General features: G+C 23.8%; 2 protein-coding genes across 2 annotated transcripts; both read left to right on the top strand.

The window, feature by feature from the left end:
• The first annotated feature begins 2,112 nt into the window (after window positions 1-2,112).
• CalpC (calpain C) lies at window positions 2,113-16,286 on the top strand. Its single transcript, XM_011496818.1, has 15 exons — window positions 2,113-2,307; window positions 2,833-2,893; window positions 5,292-5,601; window positions 10,125-10,308; window positions 10,850-10,924; window positions 12,043-12,212; window positions 12,587-12,759; window positions 12,946-13,040; window positions 13,469-13,701; window positions 14,212-14,381; window positions 14,500-14,558; window positions 15,532-15,679; window positions 15,947-16,063; window positions 16,133-16,191; window positions 16,254-16,286. Exons 1-15 carry the CDS (start codon window positions 2,113-2,115, stop codon window positions 16,278-16,280), a joined length of 2,076 nt encoding a protein of 691 aa, XP_011495120.1. The 3' UTR covers window positions 16,281-16,286.
• Window positions 16,287-19,452: 3,166 nt separating this feature from the next.
• CtsL1 (cathepsin L) lies at window positions 19,453-22,830 on the top strand. Its single transcript, XM_011496554.1, has 6 exons — window positions 19,453-19,522; window positions 20,877-20,989; window positions 21,257-21,409; window positions 21,664-21,867; window positions 21,962-22,319; window positions 22,622-22,830. The coding sequence occupies exons 1-6, from the start codon at window positions 19,507-19,509 to the stop codon at window positions 22,828-22,830; spliced, it is 1,053 nt and encodes a 350-aa protein (XP_011494856.1). The 5' UTR covers window positions 19,453-19,506.
• Window positions 22,831-24,404: the final 1,574 nt, after the last annotated feature.

Raw genomic sequence — 24,404 nt, 5'->3', positions numbered from 1 at the left:
CTCTAACAATCGGCATGGCAAGAGTGATCCGGTAGTCACCCGATCCGCAAGCTTGTACTAGGATATTTAAGGAGTTGCGCTTGACGCTCTCGCCCTTGCTAGTACCGATCATGCGCTCTTCACATCAGGCTCGCTATCCAACCTGCAATCGCCATCATGAAGCCGTAGCAAGCATTAAGTAACCTAAAGAACTAATAGCGATGCCACAACTATACCGGCACCCACGCCTCCATAAGCAACGCACCACGCTCATTCGTTACTACTACTCTTACTAGTTCAATCAAGCATTCATCAAGACAGGATCGCCATTCTACAGATCGTCTCCAACTCATATGTAAACCAAGCTCATTCGGATTACTACTACTACAGAGATCGACTCCAATCCGTACATAAGTTACGCTATTACACACGCTCTTACGTACCATCAAACAACTGAGATCGATTCCAACACAAACGTAAGCTACGCTATTACACACGTTCTTACGGCTCATTAATACACGGCTCCCGTCCACTACGTAAGCAGCAACACACTAGCATACACCAATACCGCCAACTACCTATATCATGGTATACAGTACGAGTGAATATCCCACCCCGTCATGCAGTACCGTCACACATATATCCTCCCACCACCAGACCACTACAGCGCTCATCCTACGCCAGCGACTAAGGCGGCCCCAACTCGCTGCCCCTACCAGCGCGAGTCTCCCAATACTACGAATTCATAAGGAGAAGGAGAATCAAGCTCCAGGCTATCAAGAATACACTTACAGAATTATCGGTACAATTATTAATTGAAGAAACTCTCATCCATTCATTGTATCATACATTCATTTTGACACCCATAGATCACTGACTATTTATTATATTTATTATATTCAATAAAGGGAAAGACACTATACTCTAAAGGCAGTGTTGAATTATTGCATTGCCCCTTCCACTTGCCAGAAAGCCTCCATCCACCATCACAGGGAGGCTTTTAGGCTTTTAGTCTGATCCCAGACATAAAAATTACCTTTATTTGAATTGATAATTAATATATTGATTAGACATTATATTATTATTTGATTAATTTATGTATTTATTTGAAATTTCAAGAAATGCAGGTTATATTTTTAAAAACACTAAGTATAAAATTGTATAAAGTAAAATTATAATCATTGTGTTCGAAATTGTAAGAATATTTCCAAGTCATTAGATATCTGGAAAACTAGCTATGAGAGTTCCGAAAAAACCAAGTCGTTAAGCATCTGACAAAAACATGTCATTCTAATTTGTGAAAAACAAGTCATAAAAATATAAGGAAAATCTCCGTCACTTGACACCTGGAAAAAGGGTATTACAGGTAACATTGCAGTATACGGCGCACAACGCATACGCATACGCATACGCTGATGTCAAATCTAGCCACATTTGGCTCGAATAGAGAAGCGAGAACGCGCCAAATAAGTCCCCCTCATGGTGGGAATGCAAGTAAGGAGCGCTCTAATTGGAGAGACCAAAAAAGAGGCGCTCTGATTGGAAACGCCAAGGAGGAGGCAATTTGTAAAGACCACGTGGTGGCCGAGAATGTTTTTAAGAAAGACGCCGGCAAGGCTTCTTCTCCAAAGCAACGCCAAAGAACAAGGATGTAGACATACACAGTAATGGCCAAGAATTAAAATGAAAAGGCTAGTCATATCCAACTCATAACAATTGCAAGATAAGTGCAAATCAAATCATACACTCGCAGCAGTGTAAGAAAAGGAAAAGGGAACAAGAAAACAGTGGTTCCCAGAGCACAACATAATCATAACCTATAAGGAGCCGCTCGAGGCAAATTCAGTAAACAATACGAGGTATAGCCAGCAAAACACAAAACAGACACTACAAGCTGCCGCATGAGGCAAAGCCTGCAGACATCACTAGCTGCCATCAAGAGCACAAAATCTGCAGAACTCACAAGGTAAAAGTTCCATTCTTTAATAATGATAATAATATACAATATGCCTCACAAGACAAAGTACTGTAGAGCGACCAAGCGCGCACAATCTGCAAACGCATAAGGCGCAAGTTTAGTTCCCACAAGATAGATTTACGAAGCGCCGTACGCGGCAATATCTGCAGACCAAGATGAAGTGCCACCAAGAGCACACCCGCAGGGCCAACAAGGTAAGCAATAAGCCAATAACAAATCAAACTCAAGATACTGCCATGTGCTACTACACAAGGAAGCACGGGGGTTTAACGACCTTGTTCTTCTATGAGTATAACACCACCACCAGATGCATTACATATAGAGGACCAGAAGGCTACGCCGTTCTACCTGTACATATAGTGCACGTTACCACCACGTAGCAGCCATAAAGGAACAGGATAAAAATCCATCATCAACACTTAGAATTATTATAGTGATTTAACGGGATGACAGCAATAAATACCAATAAAGAAAGAAAGTATTAATTATTGAATACATGCACTATCCTGTCCACTTGCCCACAATCCTTCCATCAACTATCTGGGAGTTTCATCTAACTATAGATATTTGGCCTTCCTAGTCTGGTACTATATTTTTAGACACATTGATAATTAACGTTTCAGTAAAATACAATAAATAAGATTTCTAATATATTGCTAAACATTCATTAATTGACTAAATAAATAATTAAGAACAGTATCAGTATTATTATGCATAAACCATATTGTGATTAGTGTCAATAATGACTTCACAAAAACATTAATTTGTGTATTCTTAAAATTAGTGAATAAGCGTTAGAGCATTTAATTCATCATGTTATACGATTTGTACTGTTTGCAAATTACTAATAATTTTTTGTATTTATTTATTTAAAGGAACTCTCTAATAGACCAATTTTTGTCAGTGACACACCAACACAGTTCGACGTCATTCCAGGTAAATTAGGTAAGCTATTTATTTTTAATACAAACAAATTATACAAACATTTTGAATTAATTCTTTAATTTTGAGTGTGAATTGATCAATTAAAAATATAATTTAAAATATATTGATAAAGCGTTTTTAATTTATTTTTCAAATACCAGTATAAATTAAACAATTTATACATAATTTTGTAAAACAAATAATTTTAATTAACTTATTGAGAAATCACTAATATATTTTAAAAATGATGTCCAAATATTATTATGCTAAAAGAAATCTATTGCATTATGTCATATCATATAATCAATATATTTCATTTCATTTTTACACTCGTTTTATTATTATTGTTTTAGGTTTTGAATTTGTTTCAATTCACAATATTATCCTCTATGCGTCGATAAAAAAATATTTCAATACTGAAATAGCTTACTTTACATTATAACTTCATAAAAATAATTAATCAATATAATAAATATTTTATATTTTAAACAAAAAACATTTTATAACAAATTATATAATTGTTGATTGATATATATTTAAAAACATTTATAATAAATAAGAAAGCTGCAAATTTTTCAGATTTTCATACAAATAATTATGCTTAGATTGTAAAAGAATTAATTTTTTAAAATTATGAATAACATTTGAAATAATTCATTTAAAGTCTTTATATTCATAAGAGAAAAATTAAAATTTTTCATTCAACTATTTATTTAAATTAATCTATTAAATTATAAGTTTTTAAAAATTTTATTATTTATCTATTGTTATTAGTTATTTGTTATTTTCAATCTGCAAATTTACTAATGTCAGGACAGATATTTTATGCTCGTAATAAAACTTGTATGAAAAACGGAAAAAATATATAATTTGGTTAAGTACATTCTTTTAGATTGATAACAGATGAACAGATCATTGGAAATGACTATAGAAAATTAGGTTCTCAAAGAACTTTCAACAAGTTCTAGTCATTCCTCCACTTTTGACTTTTTAAAGCTACTTCAAAAAGAACATTTCATCAGTAATAACTCATTTTTCTTCTTCATTTATAAATAAAAAAGAGTTAAACAAAATTATAAAAAGATAGTTTTTTTCAACAAATTGATAGAAAAAAACTATTACGATAATACATTATTTATCTATTTCAGCTATGACCCTGAATGTAATTATATATTGGTTACCATATATCGTAGATATATCAAATATTGTTTTAAATTCAAAATATTTTTAGTATTAACAAAATATATGTTAATATATTTGAATTTCCATTAGTATGTATGTTTATCTACATATGGGGATATTTCTAACAAGAATAAAATATTATTATTAATATTTCATTTATAAATATTAATGTATAAGTTGATATAGAAAATAAAACTTATATAGTTATAATAAATATTTATGAATATATTTTAAATTAAATAAATCTATAAATTGCTGTATAGATATTTTATAGCAATTTTTCAGAATTAATTTAGTTATAAAGATTTTTGGATCTTTAAATATACATAAATTTATTCATTTGTGTTTATTTTACTTAAACAAAATGATTAATCAATTGATTTCTTTAAAATATTATCAATATAATTACATTATAAAATCTGTATTTACATTTAAAAATTTAAATATAAGAAAGCTTATATTATACTTATAAAACTTACCTTTATAGTTTATTTAATTCATAAAAAATATATACTTATATAAGAATAATAAAAGATATTACGTGTATTAATAACACTATTAATATGAAATTAAATTCAATAAAGGTAGTAGTTATTATATTTTTTGTTTATAATTTTTAAATCTTCTTAAAATCTTAGCTATTATTAATATTCTCAAATTTAGTTTAAAGCTTTTTTTTAATTTTAAAGATTATTTTTAACGAATTTTAAAATATTTATGAATTTACAAACAAGAGTACATAATTATTTTATATAAAAACAATAGAATATTATTTAGTAATTTGTTCCTTTATTATCTTGTTTTAATATTTTACATTCACTGCATTAAAAATAAAATATGATAATTATTAATACTAATATAATATCGTAGGCTTGAAAATAATTCAAACAATATAACTTTTATTTTAACTATAATATTTTATAATAGTTATTATAATATAATTTAATTTATAATATAATTTAATAATTGTATATATTAATATATTATGCAATTATTTATTTATAACATATATTTAATTGTCGTTGACGATTCTAAGTATATTTAATAAACTTAATTTTTGTATTATATATAAGTATACTTCAATGGAAAGTGAAAGTTGTATTAAAGTCGAAATTATAGTAATAATAATTTTTACATTTCATAAGCTATTTGAAATAATTAGCTTCATATGATTTTCCAAATTAAATTTATAATATGAACAATTACTTAATGAAGTTATACTTTGTAGGTGACAAATGGCTTGTTTCTTGTCTTGGTGTTCTGCATTTAAGCAAGGGTCTTTTTTACCGAGTTGTACCCGCCGATCAAGGATTCGGTAATTACAATGGCAATGATGTCGGTGGTGTCGATAACGAATCCCTGGACTCGCCAAAACGCGATTATTGCGGCGTTTTTAGGTTCAGACTCTGGTGGTGCGGTACATGGGTTGAGGTCCTTGTCGACGATCGACTGCCTGCTGTTCATGGACGGCTCGCCTTCGTGCAAAGCCGTCACAGTGAACAATTTTGGCCTGCTCTTCTTGAGAAAGCATATGCCAAGTGAGTTTTTTTATATATATGCACAAATTATACACTAATTATAATATGTCGAATTGTATTGTTTATTGTATGTCATTTTCGTGCTAGTGAAAACAAAGCGGAATAATAAATCTTTGATTCTTACATGCACCATAATTGAATTTATAACTAAGAATTTAATAGAAATTTGATAAAATAAATTGTTAAATTACATAGTTAATAATAGTTTTACTTTATTCTATGTGTTAAAGATTTGATATTTTACTTGTAAATTTTTCAGTTATTTCATATGAAAGAAAAATTAGAGTATTGCAATAATTTCTTAATTAAAAATTTTATTTAAAATTTTTAATTAACTTTTATCTACGTGTTTTACATTTCATTAATACAATAAATTAAGAATCTTTAAACAAAAATTATAACGAAACTGAAATACCAGATTACCATGAAAGAATACTGTAAAGCATTTGCTCTAACAAAAAATAATTTAGTAAATAAAATTTTATATACTCCCTATTTTATAAATGTATTTTTTTATGTGAATACGGATATATACAGATATAGCACATGAATCCAAGAAATTAAGGGAATTTTTGTTAGAATATTATTTTTCAGTGTTATTTTCTACTTGCTTACGCCAATAATCCCATAGATATATTTTATTCATCATAATATTCTACAGAAAAATAATATAATAAATTATAATTTCTGATTAGTATTTAACGAAATTATTGAAATTTTTTTACATGAAATGACATTTGTTTTAAAATGTTATTTATTAAATTTATTTAAACTTTTTAATTGTTGCGAATGCTAAGATAACAATTTAAAAATTAGTTTATAAAAATGATTGCAGATTGATACAAAATAAATAATACAAAATAAAGTCTAAGAAATAGAATAATTCTTTTACTTATATTCATTATATACATAGTAATTGTATCTTATTTTTATCCTTATTTCAGGGTATTTATAACTTTTTTACAAATATAAAATTACTAAGCTAAATTAATACTTACCTGAATTATGTATTGAAATTAAATTATGTAAATATATATTATATATATAATTATTAAGACAAAATTATTATTTATTGATAGTCTTTACCAAAATACTTTATATATTTAAATATATTGAATATCTCTGTACATATTTATATATTATTTAATAGATTAAATAACGCGAATTTAACTAAGTAGCTTAAATGCAAAGAAATAAATATATATAACTTGTATTATCTTTTAATTAATTCCTCAAATTCAATCTAAATGCAATTTTTTACATTATAATATTATAACTCAAACTCATTTATTAAAGTAGATTTGAAAAAAGATTAAGTAACATAGGTACTTTCTTTCAATTCTTACTCTCATTTTTAAATATATCCTTTGAAAAAAGTATCTCTAGCAATATCAACCACAATATTTATATGCTAATAGCAGCATGTAATAGTTACATAATTTTTATTGTTCTAAAATTATAATATTGTAATAGTTAAGTAATTTTTATTTCTTATCGCTTGTCATTATTTTTTTTTCATAACCCCGTGTTTTCTTTATTGTTAAATTTTTTTTCTAAATCAAATAAGAAATTATAAAAAAAATTTGTCATCTATCAAATTTAAATTATACTTAACAGACATAAGGAAATTAATGAAACGTCATTTTACGAGATATGTCAATATTATTAAGGTAAATTTTAAAGAACTGAATATAGATTTGCAATTTGTTATTGAAAATGTTTTATTTTTTTGAATTTCATGTAATATGTTATTCATGAATAAAATTTGAAGTTAAGAAAACAGTTATCGGAATTAAAAATATCTATTTGTAGTTAATTTTCATGTTTTAATTCATATAAATTATTTAATCATTTATATAAAATTGTATAAAATGTTATATTAAATATATTTATAAAATATAATTTTAAACGTAAATTTTAATCTAGTATTATTTATAATATAGTATAATTAATCTATAATGTATTTGTAAATTATTTTTAAAATAATAGAAACTACAATATGTAAATCGTAAACTAAATAAATAATGTAACATTGACCGTGAATAGTTTTTTTTTATTAAAAACGAATATTATAAATCAGAATAAATTGTAATCATATTTTATTTTCATTTATTTTATGTTCTACATTGATGTTCCTATTTAGTTTTTATTTAGGATACTAATGTTATCAGTTAAAGTTATCTGAACAATAACTGTTTGACTGTACGTAAAGTATTATTCAAAATAATGAAAACCCTTTTATGTGATATAAAAATTGAAACCATAATTAAATATGGGTTTTCACGTCAAAGGTACATGATTAAAGTTTTGTTTTCTTATCTCGATTTAATAACTTTTTAATTATGCAGTATCAAGTTATCATTAGTATTTCTTCAGTATGATTAACTGTAGATTGATTAAATCAACATTCAATCAAATTAAGACAGAAAAATACTGTAAACTTCTTCGTAATTCTATGTCTTATTAAATATCTATAGTAACTTTTTGGCTCCATCGGTACTCAATACTTAAGGCTTTTCAGTTACTTTTTCGATTTTGTTGTATAGATATATCTCCTTCGATAGACATTCATTGGTGTATTTCCGTGCAATATTCGTCTTCTTTGAAAAAATACTGACGGGTAGGCGTGTGATACATCTCATAGAGATAAGGTTTTCCTGATATTTGCTATTGATGTATCTCTGAAATTCGAATTGGTGATATCATTTTCTGTGTGAGTGAATACTAAGTGAATCATAATAATTATATTTGAGTTAAAATTCCACTTATATATAATTTATTTATTTTACTATAATTTGTTAATTTTATTGTATTTATTTGTGTATTACTACTCTTATAATTGTTATAAAGTATTCATATTAAATAGTATTTATATTATTTCTGCTTTATTTTGGCTCTCAGTTCACTTATTCTACAGCAACTATACAGTATTTAATTGATTGTACAAATACTACATAAAAACATATTTTTAGCATAATTTTGAAATAAGTTTCCTTTTTTTTAACTTCTCTGTAGACAAATTATTACAAAATATTTCACTTCAGCTTTTAAAAATTTTAAATAGAAAACTTTAAATTATAGGTATTGTATTTTACATAATTAATAAATTATAAATATTACTTCATCAAATATTTACTTTATCAAATAAATCATTTTGATTATTGAAATTATAATGTAACCATGACAAAAAACATTGTAAATGTAATAAGTAAATTTTTCAAATAACTAGAACAACAAATTAATATTTGTCTGTTTATTATTAATAAGCACATTATTTCTTACCTTTTTAACTTATAAAGCCTCCAATCGAAAGTTATATAATTTGAATCTTATAACAAATGAATTAACTGTGGGTATGAAAAAAATATTTTGTTGAAGATAAAAGATCAAACAATTTCATAAATGAAGATCTATAAAACTAAGATTTCAAATTTATCGGTATTTAATTTATTAACGCTGTTACAAATTTATTTGTAAAATATAGTACGAACAACTCGATTTTTCGCTTTTGTACTTATAACCGAATTAAAACTAACAGTTGTCCAACAATTATCAGTTTTTGTGAGAGGTACCAGTATAAGAAGATATTTATTTTCATAACAGGATTTGCTTCCACGTACGTATTATTTAAGGTAAAAAATTTGTTAGTACTGAATACAATTGAATGATAAATGAATCGAATTTATTCGAAAATAGGTATAATAACAGGCAGGTACAATTTTCAATTTTCTAAATCCTCGGAACATTTGTCTTTAGATGATATCTTTAACTATAAGAATGGTTGTTGCTCTTTCCAAATATTATAATGAATATTTCTAAAAATTAATTAATTTTTTATAAGTTCTTTTATAAGTTTTATTTTGTTTATAATTGTAAAATAGCAATGAAATATATAATAATGCAATAACAAAATTAAAGATTAATCCAAATTGAAGATTAAAAACTTTTGATTTAAATAAATTTTAAATAAATTTAAAAATTAAATATAGTCAAATTATATGTATTTTTTATTTTTAATGTTATATATATTTTTAGAAATTTGAAATTAAAAATTTCAAACTTTTAAGGATTTAGTAAAAATAAAAAAAGTTAAATTCTTAAAAGTTTTAAATGCTAATTTTTTATTTTTTTCTTAAGTAATGATTAATAAAACAATTATAATATTTCTTATTAATTTATTTTAAATTAACGAATAATTGCTTTTTTTATTTATGAAAATAAACAAAAATACAAGATAGATAGATAAGTGTTATCGGTAGAAGTTTAAAAAAAGGAATAGCATTTTGAATATTTTAAAAATTATTATTAAATATAAGATCTTGAAATATTCGACTTACATATTAAAATTCTTCAAAAAAGTCGATGGTATTTTAATTAGACAATACATAAGATATTTTGAATAAGTATGTAATAATTAATATCATTTTTCCGTGAAGGTCATGAAAAAAACAAATAAAAAATCGTATTCCAGTAACTGCAGCTTAATAAGTACTAAACGGATCCGTTTTCGATCATATGTGCAGACTTCATGGGTCATACGAAGCGCTTAAATATGGTACTTTGCTAGATGGTTTGTCGGACCTTACGGGTGGTATTACCGAGAACATCGCTATCCGTCAAGATCCTACTGGATGTGGTCGAGCACTTGCCACTCTCCTCGATATGACATCTCTCATAACCTGCACTGTTAGCAACAGTCAACAACAGGTAAACCAAAATCAACGTATGCTCTTTCGCTGATTTTTCAGTATGTGTATGGTACGAGAAAGAAACCTCATACAATATTCCCAAATTATTTATTTATTTTGCCATATATTATTATGTAATAATTATATTCAAATTTTAAAAGATACAATATTCATAAAACGTAAGCTTTATTAAATATATATATATATATATATATATATATATATGTGTGTTTTTCATTTAAAAACAATAATTTCTATTTACACATTATTAATTTGTTAATAATATATGTATATTTTATTTTAGTACTAATATTATTTTAAAATTATTTTTATTTAAAAAAATTAAACTTTTTGGTCTCTAATAAATAAAATTATTTTTTAACGTTGAGTAATAAAAAAATACTATAGCAGTACAGATTATAGAAAATTTACAGATCTATAGATTGTAAATACTTTTTTATATTCTTTATTCATCATACCCTAAATTGCTTTATATTGTTTTATTATTAAATAATTATTAAATATTAAAAATATTATTAAATAACTTTTTGGTTTATTAGATACGCAATAGTGCGGAAAAATTGGCAAATGGAATACAAATTGGAATTAATTATAGGCTTTACGCAATTGAAAGGGTGAGTGAAACAGAACTCATTTTCAAACTATGTTAAGACGAATCAATATTGCTACTGCTTATTTAATTGTATCTGCACTTTGTATTGATAATTATTATTGTATTTTCATGTAATTAAATTGTTAATTCTATTAAATTTATTTTGTATACTACAAAAACATTTTAACATTAACTTCATTTTAACTTCATAATTTGTATAATAAAATATGTGAATAAATACCATTTTACTGTTTCACATTACTATTATTCTACATTTTAATTGGTTAGTTATTTAATAAACAATATAATTATAGAAATTTATAACAGCTATAAATTGAAATATGTCGATAGTAGAATGTATAGTACATTGTATTTAAATATTTATGTACAGTTAAATATTTTAAATACAATATATAAGTAATTGACATAACTTTGCTCTGAATAAAATTAAATGATTTATTTTTAACAATAATTGATGTATGATAATAATTGATTGGATTGTTAATTTATTATCAATACCAAATTAACGAATATGAATAAGTAATATATTTTTTTAATTGTTATAAAATTATTTTTAAATACAAAAAATGTATTATGTCCTTCAAATATATACCGGTAGTTTCTTTTTTAATTAAATATTTTAAAAAATCAGCACACTTCTGAACAATTTATGTAAATAATGTTTCATTTTGATAAACTGTAAATAAAGTTATGGATATTAATTGTAATTCTGTTAAATTTATTTTAAATATTTAAAATCAAAAATATTTTTTATTGTACGCTTACTCAAATATGTAAATAATATATTTTTAATAGAAATGGATGGGTCACTAAATTTTGTTCTTTTTATTCAAATATAAACATGAATAAGATGATAAATTTGTCGAATTATGTTTGTAAGATGGATATAAAAGTATATTGAAAATTTGCTATACATAACATACATTCTCTCTCTTATTTGTGTGCAGTCAAAAACTATTCTATGAATGGTAAGCATACTATGATTGTTTGTTTATCATTGTTATTAAATGATTTTTTTATAAAAAATTAACTATTTTACAAATAATTTTGTCTAAAGTAAAAAAAAATTATTTTTTAATTTACCTGTTGACATCTTTGAATTTTCATATATTTATATAGGTGGAAACCTTCAGCGGAGAGGCAGTGCAACTAGTAAAACTTCGCAATCCCCTTGGACCTGGTGGCGAATACGTAGGCGCATGGGCCCGGGGAGGTCTTGAATGGGACGAAGTTCCACCCGTCGAACGCGATCGTCTAATCGTACGCAATATGGCCGACGGAGAATTCTGGTGAATACACATTTATCAAACGATCAATTCACGAAAAGGAAATAATAGTATATTTTTGAGGCACAAAGGCACAAGATGATATACTTTTTAATATGTTAATATACGAAATATAGTTATTAAATTATTAGCTATTAAAATTAAAAAAATTAAAATATCAATGATTTGATGCTTGAGAACTATTAGGCACAAATATACTGATAATTATAAAATTGATAATTTATTTAACTTAATGTTGAAAATTGAAAAGACAAAGGGACAATATATTTTGCACATGTTTTATGTAAAATTCCTTAATAAAAAGACGTGTTATGCATTTACATTATGCAATGCAAAATATAAGTACAATCCATTATATTCACAAATGATTGTCTCAGGATCTCGTACTCAGACTTTGTGAAGACATTCACACATTTGGAGGTTGTACACCTTGATGCGGAAACTTCGCGAGACGAACCATCTTTCCATAGTAAGCAAACATGGCAAATGAAGCTGTATCAGAGCAGTTGGAGGAGAGGTGTTACTGCTGGAGGGTGTCGAAATAATCAAGGTTCGCAAATTTTCTCTTATGCTCATAAATTAAGCCTTACTTTTAGAAATTAATAATCTTATTTATGTTATTGTATTTCCTGTACAATTACTATATTATCAGATGCTAAATATAAACAGTTTAAATACAAAATATAGATTATTGACAGTTATTATTAACAAATTTCAATTGTGAATTAATTTCTAGAAACATTTCATATCAACCCCCAATTGCATCTTATTCTCAGTGAAATGGATGAAGTAGTAGTTTCGTTAAATCAACACTCTATTATGGAACCGAAGGTAAAGTATATTTTATTTTGATCATTGCTTTTCTTATATATGAGTAACTGTAAATCAATAGTATTACATATAGCATTAAAAATTATGATAAAAATATTATTAAACACAATTTTTTTTCTTAATAAAATATGCCTGTTTTAACATTAATAAATAGATTATTTGAATCAATCTGGTTTAATATATAAAAGATATACACCATTAATTTAATAACTTTTAATTACCATGTTAAGATATATTTAGACAATTATATTTACAAATATATTGATATAGATATAATATTTACAAAAATAATAAAAATATTTTTTTCAGAATATTTAAAATATGATTATTAATTTTGACTAGCTATTAATTAAATCAAAATAAAATTTATTTCAAACAGTCACGTGCAAATTATTTAAAACAATATTAAAAATAAGTTAAATTTCTAGGTAATTGGTTTTACGGCATATGCTTTACCAAAAAATAGTGCCGAGTCTATCAATAAACAATTCTTTAAAAAGAATAAATCTTTAATAAATTCACAATATACAAATAGCCGACAAGTGAGTCATAGATGTCAACTGGATCAGGGATGCTATCTTCTGATTCCAACGACGTTTGAACCAATTCAAGAAACAAGTTTCACATTACGGGTTTATAGTAGCAAACCTCTTAAACTTAAGTAAGTTGTATTATTAACGTAAAGTATTGATACTCCAATGATTTTATTATCAAAGCCGTATGACTTCTTGAACGAAATACATTACAATTTTTATAAGCTAGCTTATCATGAAGATTATAATATGTTTATGATAAATTTTATTATTGTTAACAATTTCATTAAATGCGTATAAATGTACTTTAATTTTGATTTAAAACTATATATTGTAAAATAATTTAAATCCTAATTGATGTTATTTTCCATGATATCATATGTTCTCTCTTTTTTTTAAATATATATCTACTGAAAAACATCTGATATGTTTTACATAGACCACTGATATATGTAACTAATATAAGATTTAGTTATTTTGACTGTTTAGATGTTTTATCTACTTAATTATAGTAATAATAAGATACTGTAAACAAGAATAAAGCTGTAATTGTTTTATAATTATACAAGATTATATCTGTTTATCTTTGGAAGAAAAACTCATTATCTACTTTTTTTTATCTTTATCTTTTATTTTAGATTGCTTGATACACCACCAACTTTACTCAAAGCTGCAATCATCAAAGCTCCACCTCTTGAAGGCAAAGGGTTTTCTCAATATGAATCTGTATTCCTTCAACTTGCTGATGAACATAGAACTGTTAATGCATTTGAACTCCAAGAACTTCTTGAAGCTTGTTTGCCAAATGGTAAAAACAGATTTCTTTAATAATTCATAGTGAATAATTTTTTTAATAATGCATTCTTTTTTATTTTTCATATTATGTTTTTATATTTAAATGATTTAATAATAGATTTGTATTACAGATTACATTAAAAGTTGTGCCTGCATGGATGTTTGTCGTCAAGTCATACTTACAATGGATGTATCCTCTTAAAATACTATTTTCTATAAAATATCATTGTTTTTAATTTGCAGTCATCAAGAAAATTATATTTATATATTGAAGTTTATACAGTTGTGTACATTTGAAACGAAAAGTAAATTAATATACAAACAATCGATATATTTAAATTCTTGCCAATAATTATAAATATAATTATAGGAGATAATTGGGTTCACTGGAAAATTAAAATAATGACAACAATCTTATTAAATAATTTAGAAAATAATATATCAATAAATAAACTTCCAGTGTTTTAAAAAATTTAATATTAATCTATTTTAATACGTACTATAGTATAACGTACTTGGTTTTGCCATATCTGTAAAGATTTTTTAGATATTATAAAGTTCGAGTAATTAATCGTTTAAAATTAAAAATTTTTTATAATTTAACAAATGGAAAATTTGGAATATAATTGCTATACTTGTGTTCTTACTATCATACCTTCTTTTAATAGTTATTAAAAATTTATGTTTAATTTGAATTTCTTTAAATATTAATTAATTTTATAAAATAAACTTAAGAATGGTTTGCAACATAATTTGTTTAAAAATATTGATAATAATCTAGTATATAGTTATTAATTTCAAACTAAAAATAATATAACTTTTATTTAGTTATATTTTAAAATATATTTCAATATAAATATAAAACAAAAAATAGAAAGTAATACAGTATTTGAAAAATCATTAATTTATTATGACATTCTAAGTATAAATTTGCATTATATATTTTATTAACATTTTCTGTGATATTCTTATGAATTCTTGTGAATTTCTAATCTTTTAAAATTTTATTTAATAATATTGAATACTAAATATTATTCAACTAAATTGTTTGAAATTAACATTTTAAAATAGACTTTACCGTATCATATCTTAAATTTAGACCAATATTACGTATATATTTATATTACATAGAATTCTAAGATTTTTCTTAACTATAAAAATAGCATACTGGAAGTGGAAGATTAAAATTTAATGACTTCAAAGATATGATGTGTAGCTTGAAGTATTGGCAAGCAGCATTTAAAAATCACACAAAAGAAAAAACAGGCATTTTAAAGGCTGAAAGACTTCGTGATGCTTTACTTGAAGTTGGTGAGTAAAAAGTTTTATAAAATTTGATATATATATAATACACATTTAAAAATATCTTTAAATTATATTAACTTCATCAATAATAAATTTTAATTATATTTATACAGATAGTATTTTTCTTGTATGAAAACATTTATGATGCAGTATTTATTAAAAAAATGCATTATTTAAAGGAAAATTAAAAAATTCATTAAATTATTTAAATTTTAAAATATAAAAGATGTATTTTATGGGAAATATTATTCTACAAATAACTTTTAATTTCAGGTTTTCAATTAAATACGGATGTATTTTCTCTAGTTATTTCGCGGTATATGAGAAAAGATGGAACTTTAAGATTTGGAGATTTTGTATCAGCTATTTTGCATTTAAACGATGCTTTTGGTAAAAATTTCTTAAAATATTATGATTCAAAAAATTAAATATGTTATTAAAATTAATTCTTATGTATAGCTATTTTTGAAAGTAAAGATCCACTACAAAATGGAGCAATTAAGCTTAGTTTAGTAGAGGTAAGGTCTAAAAATTTAATTCAATCTACATTTTAATGTAATGTAATTATATTTTTTTTCAGTGGCTTCGATCATCACTCATGTGTTAATTCATTCTTAATTAATTCATAAATTATTTGTTTTGGGTCAGTTGTAAATAATCCATCATAAATTATTAAGTATACGTAAAATCTTAGCCATACTAACAAATACTATTTTCTTAATACATTGTAATATAGTCATTTATTAGTATATTTAACACTCATCTTATTCTTTAAGATAAGTTTGTATAAATCTTTTTATGTACAATAAAATTATATTAGTTAATATAATTAAGTATATTTTGTATAGTTTTTTTAACGAAAAATTTATTATATTTATAAATTGAATAAAAACAAAAATTAAATGACTATTCAATTATGAAAACAATCGTGTTCAGTATTGACGCACCCATCAATAAAATTTTATTCCATGAAATTTAAAGGCATTACAATTTGCAATATAGGAAAAATTCGCTACGAAAATTCTCGGTAAACGTCAAAGCCTTACAATTTATCCGCATAGCAACTAAAGAAGATTCTCGAATCGAGTAAAGCTCACTTTTCGAAAACTTGACAGAATTTCTCAGAATTGTAAACACTATATCTACGCAACCATATATAAGGAGCAGCAAAAGAGCGTCGAAATACATTAGTATTGTTGAGTAAGTCAGTGAAATAGTGCAATTCACATAGTAAAGTTTTACACGTCTGTCTACGAGAATCCGTGCAAGGTGTTCTTATTTGTTTACATTATTAATTGCTGATCAGCTAGCGGTACGCCCTCCGCAACTTGACACTTGTCTGACAGTATTGACGGCGCCGGTATAATTTGGCATCACCAGCAATTTATTTATATCATTTATTGTTATTACGACACAACCCGGCTTTATCGGTTAGGCCCCTGTAACTTGATTCTTATCATACCACGGAAGAGGGCGCCGATACTGTCCAGTAGCTCCGGATATACTATCGTTATTGCGATACAGCTCCGACATTATCAGTCAGGCCTCTGCAACTTGATTATTATCAGACCGCTGAAGAGGGTACCGATATTGACCAGATAGTCCCCACAATTCATATCGCTAATGAGAGCGCTCATGGCCGCGTCTCTCGCGAATTTACCTCCCATAATTACTGTTACGTTTCGCTAGTATAACAAAGCGCATACAGTACAAACAGACCAGTCTTGTCTTGCACACTCGGATGATGCCCTGCAATTTTTCTGCCAACATCAGGATCACGACGAGCTCAACAATTCTCACACAACCGCTAACACCAATGATCACCTGCAATATAACTTTAAATAAAAGTTACTAAGGTCAATACCAGAAATTAATTCAATTCCTTGTTTTTTATTGTAACATTTTTTATTTTTGTATTAAGTAAATACTCTGTAAATAAAATATCTTTATACAAATATACATTTTCTGAATATTTTATTTGCTTTATTCGAACTTCAAAGAATAACATTCACAGTGCTCTGCATTTGCCAAAATATTGTCTTTTATATTTTATCACTATTAACAACAAAATCATAAATTATTGTATTCATTCAACAATATATTTATAAATTTTGTAATTTTTAATTATTTTTTTTTATCAAAAATGTATTTATGACTGTTAATAAGACATCCATTCAATTTTAATCACTCAATTCAAAGTTAAACCTAAGTCATGAATATTATTTTAATTTATTTTCATCTAAAAATTTCTTAGCTATATAAATGTAATTAAAAAGGACTAAATATTTTAAATTATTTATTTATTAATGTCAATACCAGAATGTAACAATATTTTTTGTAATGAATATTATATAATGTCAGTATACAGTTACAAATCAATCTATATAAAATTTTATAATCATGTTATCAAAAAAATTTTTTGCATAACTTTACTGTGTAACTTTAAAAAAAAATTATTATTTTATAAAATAAAATTGATTTTGCTATTTGAATTGATTATTGCTTTGAAAAAATAGATGTTTTTACTTTATTTTAAAAAAAAATTTTTAGATAGGAATTATAAAATGGTAGATTGAAATAATTATTCATATATATCTTTTTTGAAACATGTTTCATATTAATGAATCACTTATAATGAAGATCATAGTTTAATTTTTTCATTAAATATACGTGCATTAAAAATTATATAAATTATTACATTTTTATATAAATACTTTAATTTAATAACACAAAATAATTTCATTTTATAATTAATATATATAAATATAATACAAAGTATAATATTCAAACGGTTAAAAATATACCTATAAAAAGTAACAATTATTGATACATGATTAATTACTATTATTCGGATAAATATGAATTTATACACTTCCATTCTATAACATACATTGTTTTATTTAATATTAATACATTTGGTGTCATATTTTATAAAACGTAGTATGCAATTTTTTAATGCATAAAAATAAATCTTTGAAATTATTCTCTTTTGTTTGGTTACTTAAATGACAAATTATTATTTTAATTAAAATTTTGATTAAAATGCATAAATATTACATCTTAAATTATTCAAATGTCTAATATAGTACATTAATTTGTTAAAAGGCGAACCGAGCTAAGTCTGAACTACAGACTGTCACGAGTTACAATATACATGATGCTTTATGATTAAGTAAATTTTAAAAAATTGTATAAACATCAATGCATTGAAATAATTATTTCATTGAAAGTCATTACATTCTATATTTCATCGTTTTGGGTATCAAATTTGTTTTGATTATTATATCGGGTCACGGACGAATATAATTAATATTGCTATTTAATTACGATCAATTTAGCGAATTTATATTAAATATAATTGATGTTTAAAACGATTTTATTCCAGTTGAGATATTTAAATGATTACCAAATAATTAAATTTCAATAAGTATAAAATAAATAATAACTGAGTTTCAAAATTTTCAAATCTATGATAAAAAAATATTATGTAAATTATATTAAAATAAATTATATTCAAATTATATTTTCTTTTATTTTTATTGTTCTTAATTTGGTATTTATTTTATATTTTTTAATTTTAATTAAAATATATTCCCGTAATTCATAATTTTGTTATTTCATTTGTATAAATTATTAAGAAATTTTTAATCGATAGTTAAATTTATATAACTGCACATAATTATAAACTAATTAAAATTATATACACTGTGTTTTGGCAACACTGTAAACATCACACTAGTTTGTAAACGTTTTTTTTTCTTACACTAAAGGGCGGATTGAGCTAAATCTGAACTACAGTCTGAGTCATAAATTAGAATACACGTGATCTGTTCATGGTGGGAGATATTGGTAAGTATAAACATATAAAGAAATGAAATCGTAAGAATCGTATTAACAGTAGTTACGATCTTTATCTATTTAATATATTTTTGTTTATTTTTATTTAATTTTGTAAGTTCAATTATATATAAATATATATTGAATGAAGATATTTCAATGTGATTTAATTATTATTATATATGTTTAATTTAATATGATTATATTTTAATGTTATAAAGACTATTATCATTTTGTATGTATTTTGAATGAACCTTTTGTTCTTTTAATACGTCGGTTAAGATATAAAGTATCAGACGTATGTAAGTATAAAAAATTGCGTGTTCTTTTTATTGTAAGAAAAGCTTTATTAATTAATTGGCATAAAAATAAGATTGTTTCAATATTATTAATTACTATCATCTAATTTTTAATCTACTTAACTGTCATATCAGTGAAAATATTTCATTGCATTTTTTGTACTTGATCTAAAATATAACTATTGTACTCGGCAGTGCACCACTTCATAATTTAAATAACAATTAGTTGATATTTACTGTACCAATGTTTATTTTATTTTATTGCTGCAATGAAATTTATAACTTTGAGACATGATTCCATTTTACGCATTGTGTGTATATTTTATTAATAAATTTAATAAATAAAAATACATAATTGAATATATTAAAATAATAACATGGCGATGCGCCAAAGCGAAAACAACCTCAAATAAAAGAAAACACAAAAATTCGATTTTTTGAGTTATTTATTTTTTTTTTTTTTAATTAATGTAGTACATATTTAAAGATTCGGACTTACAAGTTCATGCATTTTTCCTGTTTATTAAAGGAAAAAATTAAATTTTGCTGCAAATATTTTTCTAAAATTTTTTTAAAGATCTTATAATGATGTACGGATTCTTCTTTAAAGAAATATTTGTACACAAATAACATTATTGTAATAACATTTATTAATATTATTATAGTATTAAAATTTTGTCATAAAATATATTTAAAATAATTACTTTGTATACTTTAAAATGTATACAATTGGTTTTACTTTATTATTAAATTTAATATAATCGAAAATCAATAATTTATTGTTTTATTTATTAAATAAATTCAAGCTTATAAAATAACATTATTATTACATTATCAATTAAATGATGATTTACAATAAATTAAATAATGTATTTTTAATTTAACTATTTAGATTATTATTTATAAAAATAACAATAATACAAATTGAAGTAAAATTTATAAGTAAAACTTATTACTGTAATATAACTACAATAAAATATTTTTAAATTGATGTTTAAATTAATAATTAATTTACATGAGTCACATAAGTTAGCCTTTCATTCCTAAAAGTTATTTAAACTTTTTAGATTTAAACTTTTCAACCATGAAAATATTGCTTATTTTATTTATGGCTACTGCAGCTTTTGTTGAAGCAGTTTCATTCATAGATCTTGTAATGGAAGAATGGAAAACTTTTAAAGTAAGTGATCATTAAATAAGGTAGGTATATTAATTTTATATTTAAAATTGTACTAAACTAATTTTTTAAAACTTTTTTAATACTTTAACATTTTTTTAAATGCTTTTATATTTTATAATTTTGAAAATATAATTTTCTTATAACTTACAATTAATATAATATACTTTTATTTTATTTGATTAATGTTTCTAGTTTTTAATTAAATTAAATTTTAATTATAAAAAAAATCTAAAACTTATTTTAAGCTAATGTTATTTATTGTTTTAGACAATATATAATAAAGATTATAAAAGTGATATTGAAGAGAATTTTAGGTTAAAGATTTTTATGGAGAATAAACATAAAATTGCTAAGTTTAATGCTAAGTTTGCAAGAGGATCAGTTACTTTCAATCTAAAAATCAATAAATATGCTGATATGGTGAGTACTGTTATCGTTGTAACAGAATACAGTTTGTTAAAACATTCATAATATTTTAAAGATATTAAAATATTACTTTTGTATTATTAGAATAAATTTAATTAAACAAGATTTCAATACCAATTAATTTGATATAAAATTTTTGTCTTTTATTACCAAATTCTCAATCCTTTAACAATATAAAACTCAAATAAAGTTAATATTTAAAAGTTTTATTGAATATTAATTAAAGTCTTTAATATTTCAATATTTAGCTTCACCATGAGTTTGTGAATACATTTAATGGATTCAACAAAACTAAATCTGGATTTTTCCAAAGCCATGAAAAGCCCATAGGAGCTACATTTATCTCACCTTATCACGTGCAATTACCAAATTCTATTGATTGGAGACAAGAAGGTGCAGTTACTTTGGTTAAAGATCAGGGACATTGTGGCTCTTGTTGGGCTTTCTCAACGGTATATCAACCTATTCATAAATTTATGAATTTAGAAAACATATATTTAGTTATTACAAAAACAAATTTAATTAATATAAATTTTTTTCATTTAGACTGGTGCATTAGAGGGTCAGCATTTTAGGCAAACAGGTGTTCTTGTGTCTTTGAGTGAACAAAATTTGATTGATTGTTCAGGAAAATATGGCAATAATGGTTGCAATGGTGGTCTTATGGATAATGCTTTTAAGTATATTAAGGACAATAGAGGTTTAGATACTGAAAAAAGTTATCCATATGAAGCAGAAAATGACGTATGTCGCTACAATCCAAAAAATAGTGGTGCAGATGATGTCGGCTTTGTTGATATTCCAGTAGGTGATGAGGAAAAACTTAAGGCTGCTGTTGCTACAATTGGACCAGTTTCAGTTGCAATTGATGCTTCACATGAGAATTTTCACTTTTATTCTGATGGTAAAAACTTACTATTTTTACTATTATTATATTACATTCTTGTATATGCAATTGTAATGTACTTTAAAAATTTGTTTAATTATATTTTATTTCATAAATAACATTAATATTTTTAAGACTGATTAAATAAATTTTTAAAACATTTTTCTGTTACATGTAAAGATATTCTGAAAATAAATTATTTTCTACTATTTGAGTTAAATATTTATATAACTATTAGAGTTTTTAATACTGTTTCGAAAATCATAAGTATTTAAAAATAATAATGTATATTATAATAAAAATAAATAATTTGATATTAGGTGTTTATTATGATCCTGAATGCTCATCGACTGAATTGGATCATGGAGTACTTGTAGTTGGATATGGAACTACTAAAGATGCTCAGGATTATTGGATTGTGAAGAACAGTTGGGGCGAGACTTGGGGTGATAAGGGATATATTAAAATGGCTCGTAATAAAGATAATCATTGTGGCATTGCTTCTTCAGCTAGTTATCCTCTAGTCTAAGAATATTTATAAATAAAGAATATTAAATAAAGAAATAAGAAAAATATGGTATTGAAATAATGCATGAATAAGAGTAATTAATAAACCTAATTGGAAGTTTTGTCTTTATATACTATTATTTATACATTAAAGTGATATAAATAATCTGCCTTTTATTATTTTTACATTTTTTTAGAAATACTTATATCCTCTGGTTAGACATGATTTTTTTTAATGAAAAATAAAATATATTAATTTAATTAAGGTGATTGCATTAATTTTAATACTATATTTTACAACTTATAATATTTTTACCTGTATTAAATCGTAAAATGAGATAAATGTTAAAAGTGTTATTTTATACTTAAAAAATCTTGTATATAAAATATTTAAAGTAATTAAATTTAAAGTTTCCAAATATAGTTTATGTTAATTAAAAAAAATCTATTTTAAAATATCCAATGATTTAACTAATATATTTTATTGAATATTTGTTAATTTGATAAAGAATTATGTTTGTAATCTAATATTTGTAGGTACCAGATATTAATTTATTTAGATTAATATGTAAAATGTATAATTATATTTCAAAGTTATTATATTCCAAGTCAAATATGGGAAAGGCTATAAAAAAGATTACTGCTAAAGATAAAAAACAGATAATAAAATATTAGTTTTAAAAAACCTTAGATTTAACAATACAAATAAAATTATACAAAAATTGGAAACTGTATTACACTCCCATTATTTTTTAATGGTAATACTACATTTGAATTATATCATTAATAAATATAAGCAAATGCATAGTTTCATAAGATAATTTTAACTTTGATCAAATTTATCTTGGTTTTTTTTTAAATTTCTTTAAAAATATTACAGCTTATATTAAAATCTTTTGATTTTAAGTAAAAAAGGGCAAATAATTTTTATTACATAATTCAATGAATATTGTAACTACAACTATTAATACTAAATAAATTTAATTTGTTATTAGTTTTAATAAAGAATTTTAGAAATATTAATGTTACTTTAATAATTAAATTATTTTTTACAAGTTATTAAATAAAAATTTATTTTCATGCGTTTTGAATTTGCCAAATTTTTAAAAACATCAATAAATATTCAGCATATTGATACTATTTTTGTTTAACTATAATCTATATAATTAAAATGATATTCTTACTAGTTTGTTTAAATTCATTATTTATCACAAAAATAAACAAAATTCTATTGTGCATACTGTGCATGTATTATCATACTTATGAAAATTATACCAAATTTGGTATTAGATAATAGTACAAGATCAGGTAATAAAATATTTTAACGAAGTCTCAAATAACAATCGTATTTATGTTTATTCTGCAATTAAAAAATTAGATTGGCTACTTTAAAATATATCCCACAGAATTTTTTTATAATTATTATTTTTGTAAAATGTTATAGAATTTTTAAATTCTTGGTTCCGATCAAAAACAATTTAGGAACAATTGTATTAAGTGGTCATTTTTTACATTATAATTAATTAATTTTCAATTTATAAAGTTAATGACATTTTTTACAAAAAAATAAACATAACGTAACATAATACGGTCCTT

The sequence above is a fragment of the Ceratosolen solmsi genome, unplaced genomic scaffold, assembly GCF_000503995.2.
Source record: "Ceratosolen solmsi marchali unplaced genomic scaffold, CerSol_1.0 scaffold29, whole genome shotgun sequence".
NCBI lineage: Eukaryota > Metazoa > Arthropoda > Insecta > Hymenoptera > Agaonidae > Ceratosolen > Ceratosolen solmsi.
Note: the sequence above shows the minus strand (reverse complement) of the source record. Positions and strands in the feature narration are given on the sequence as shown.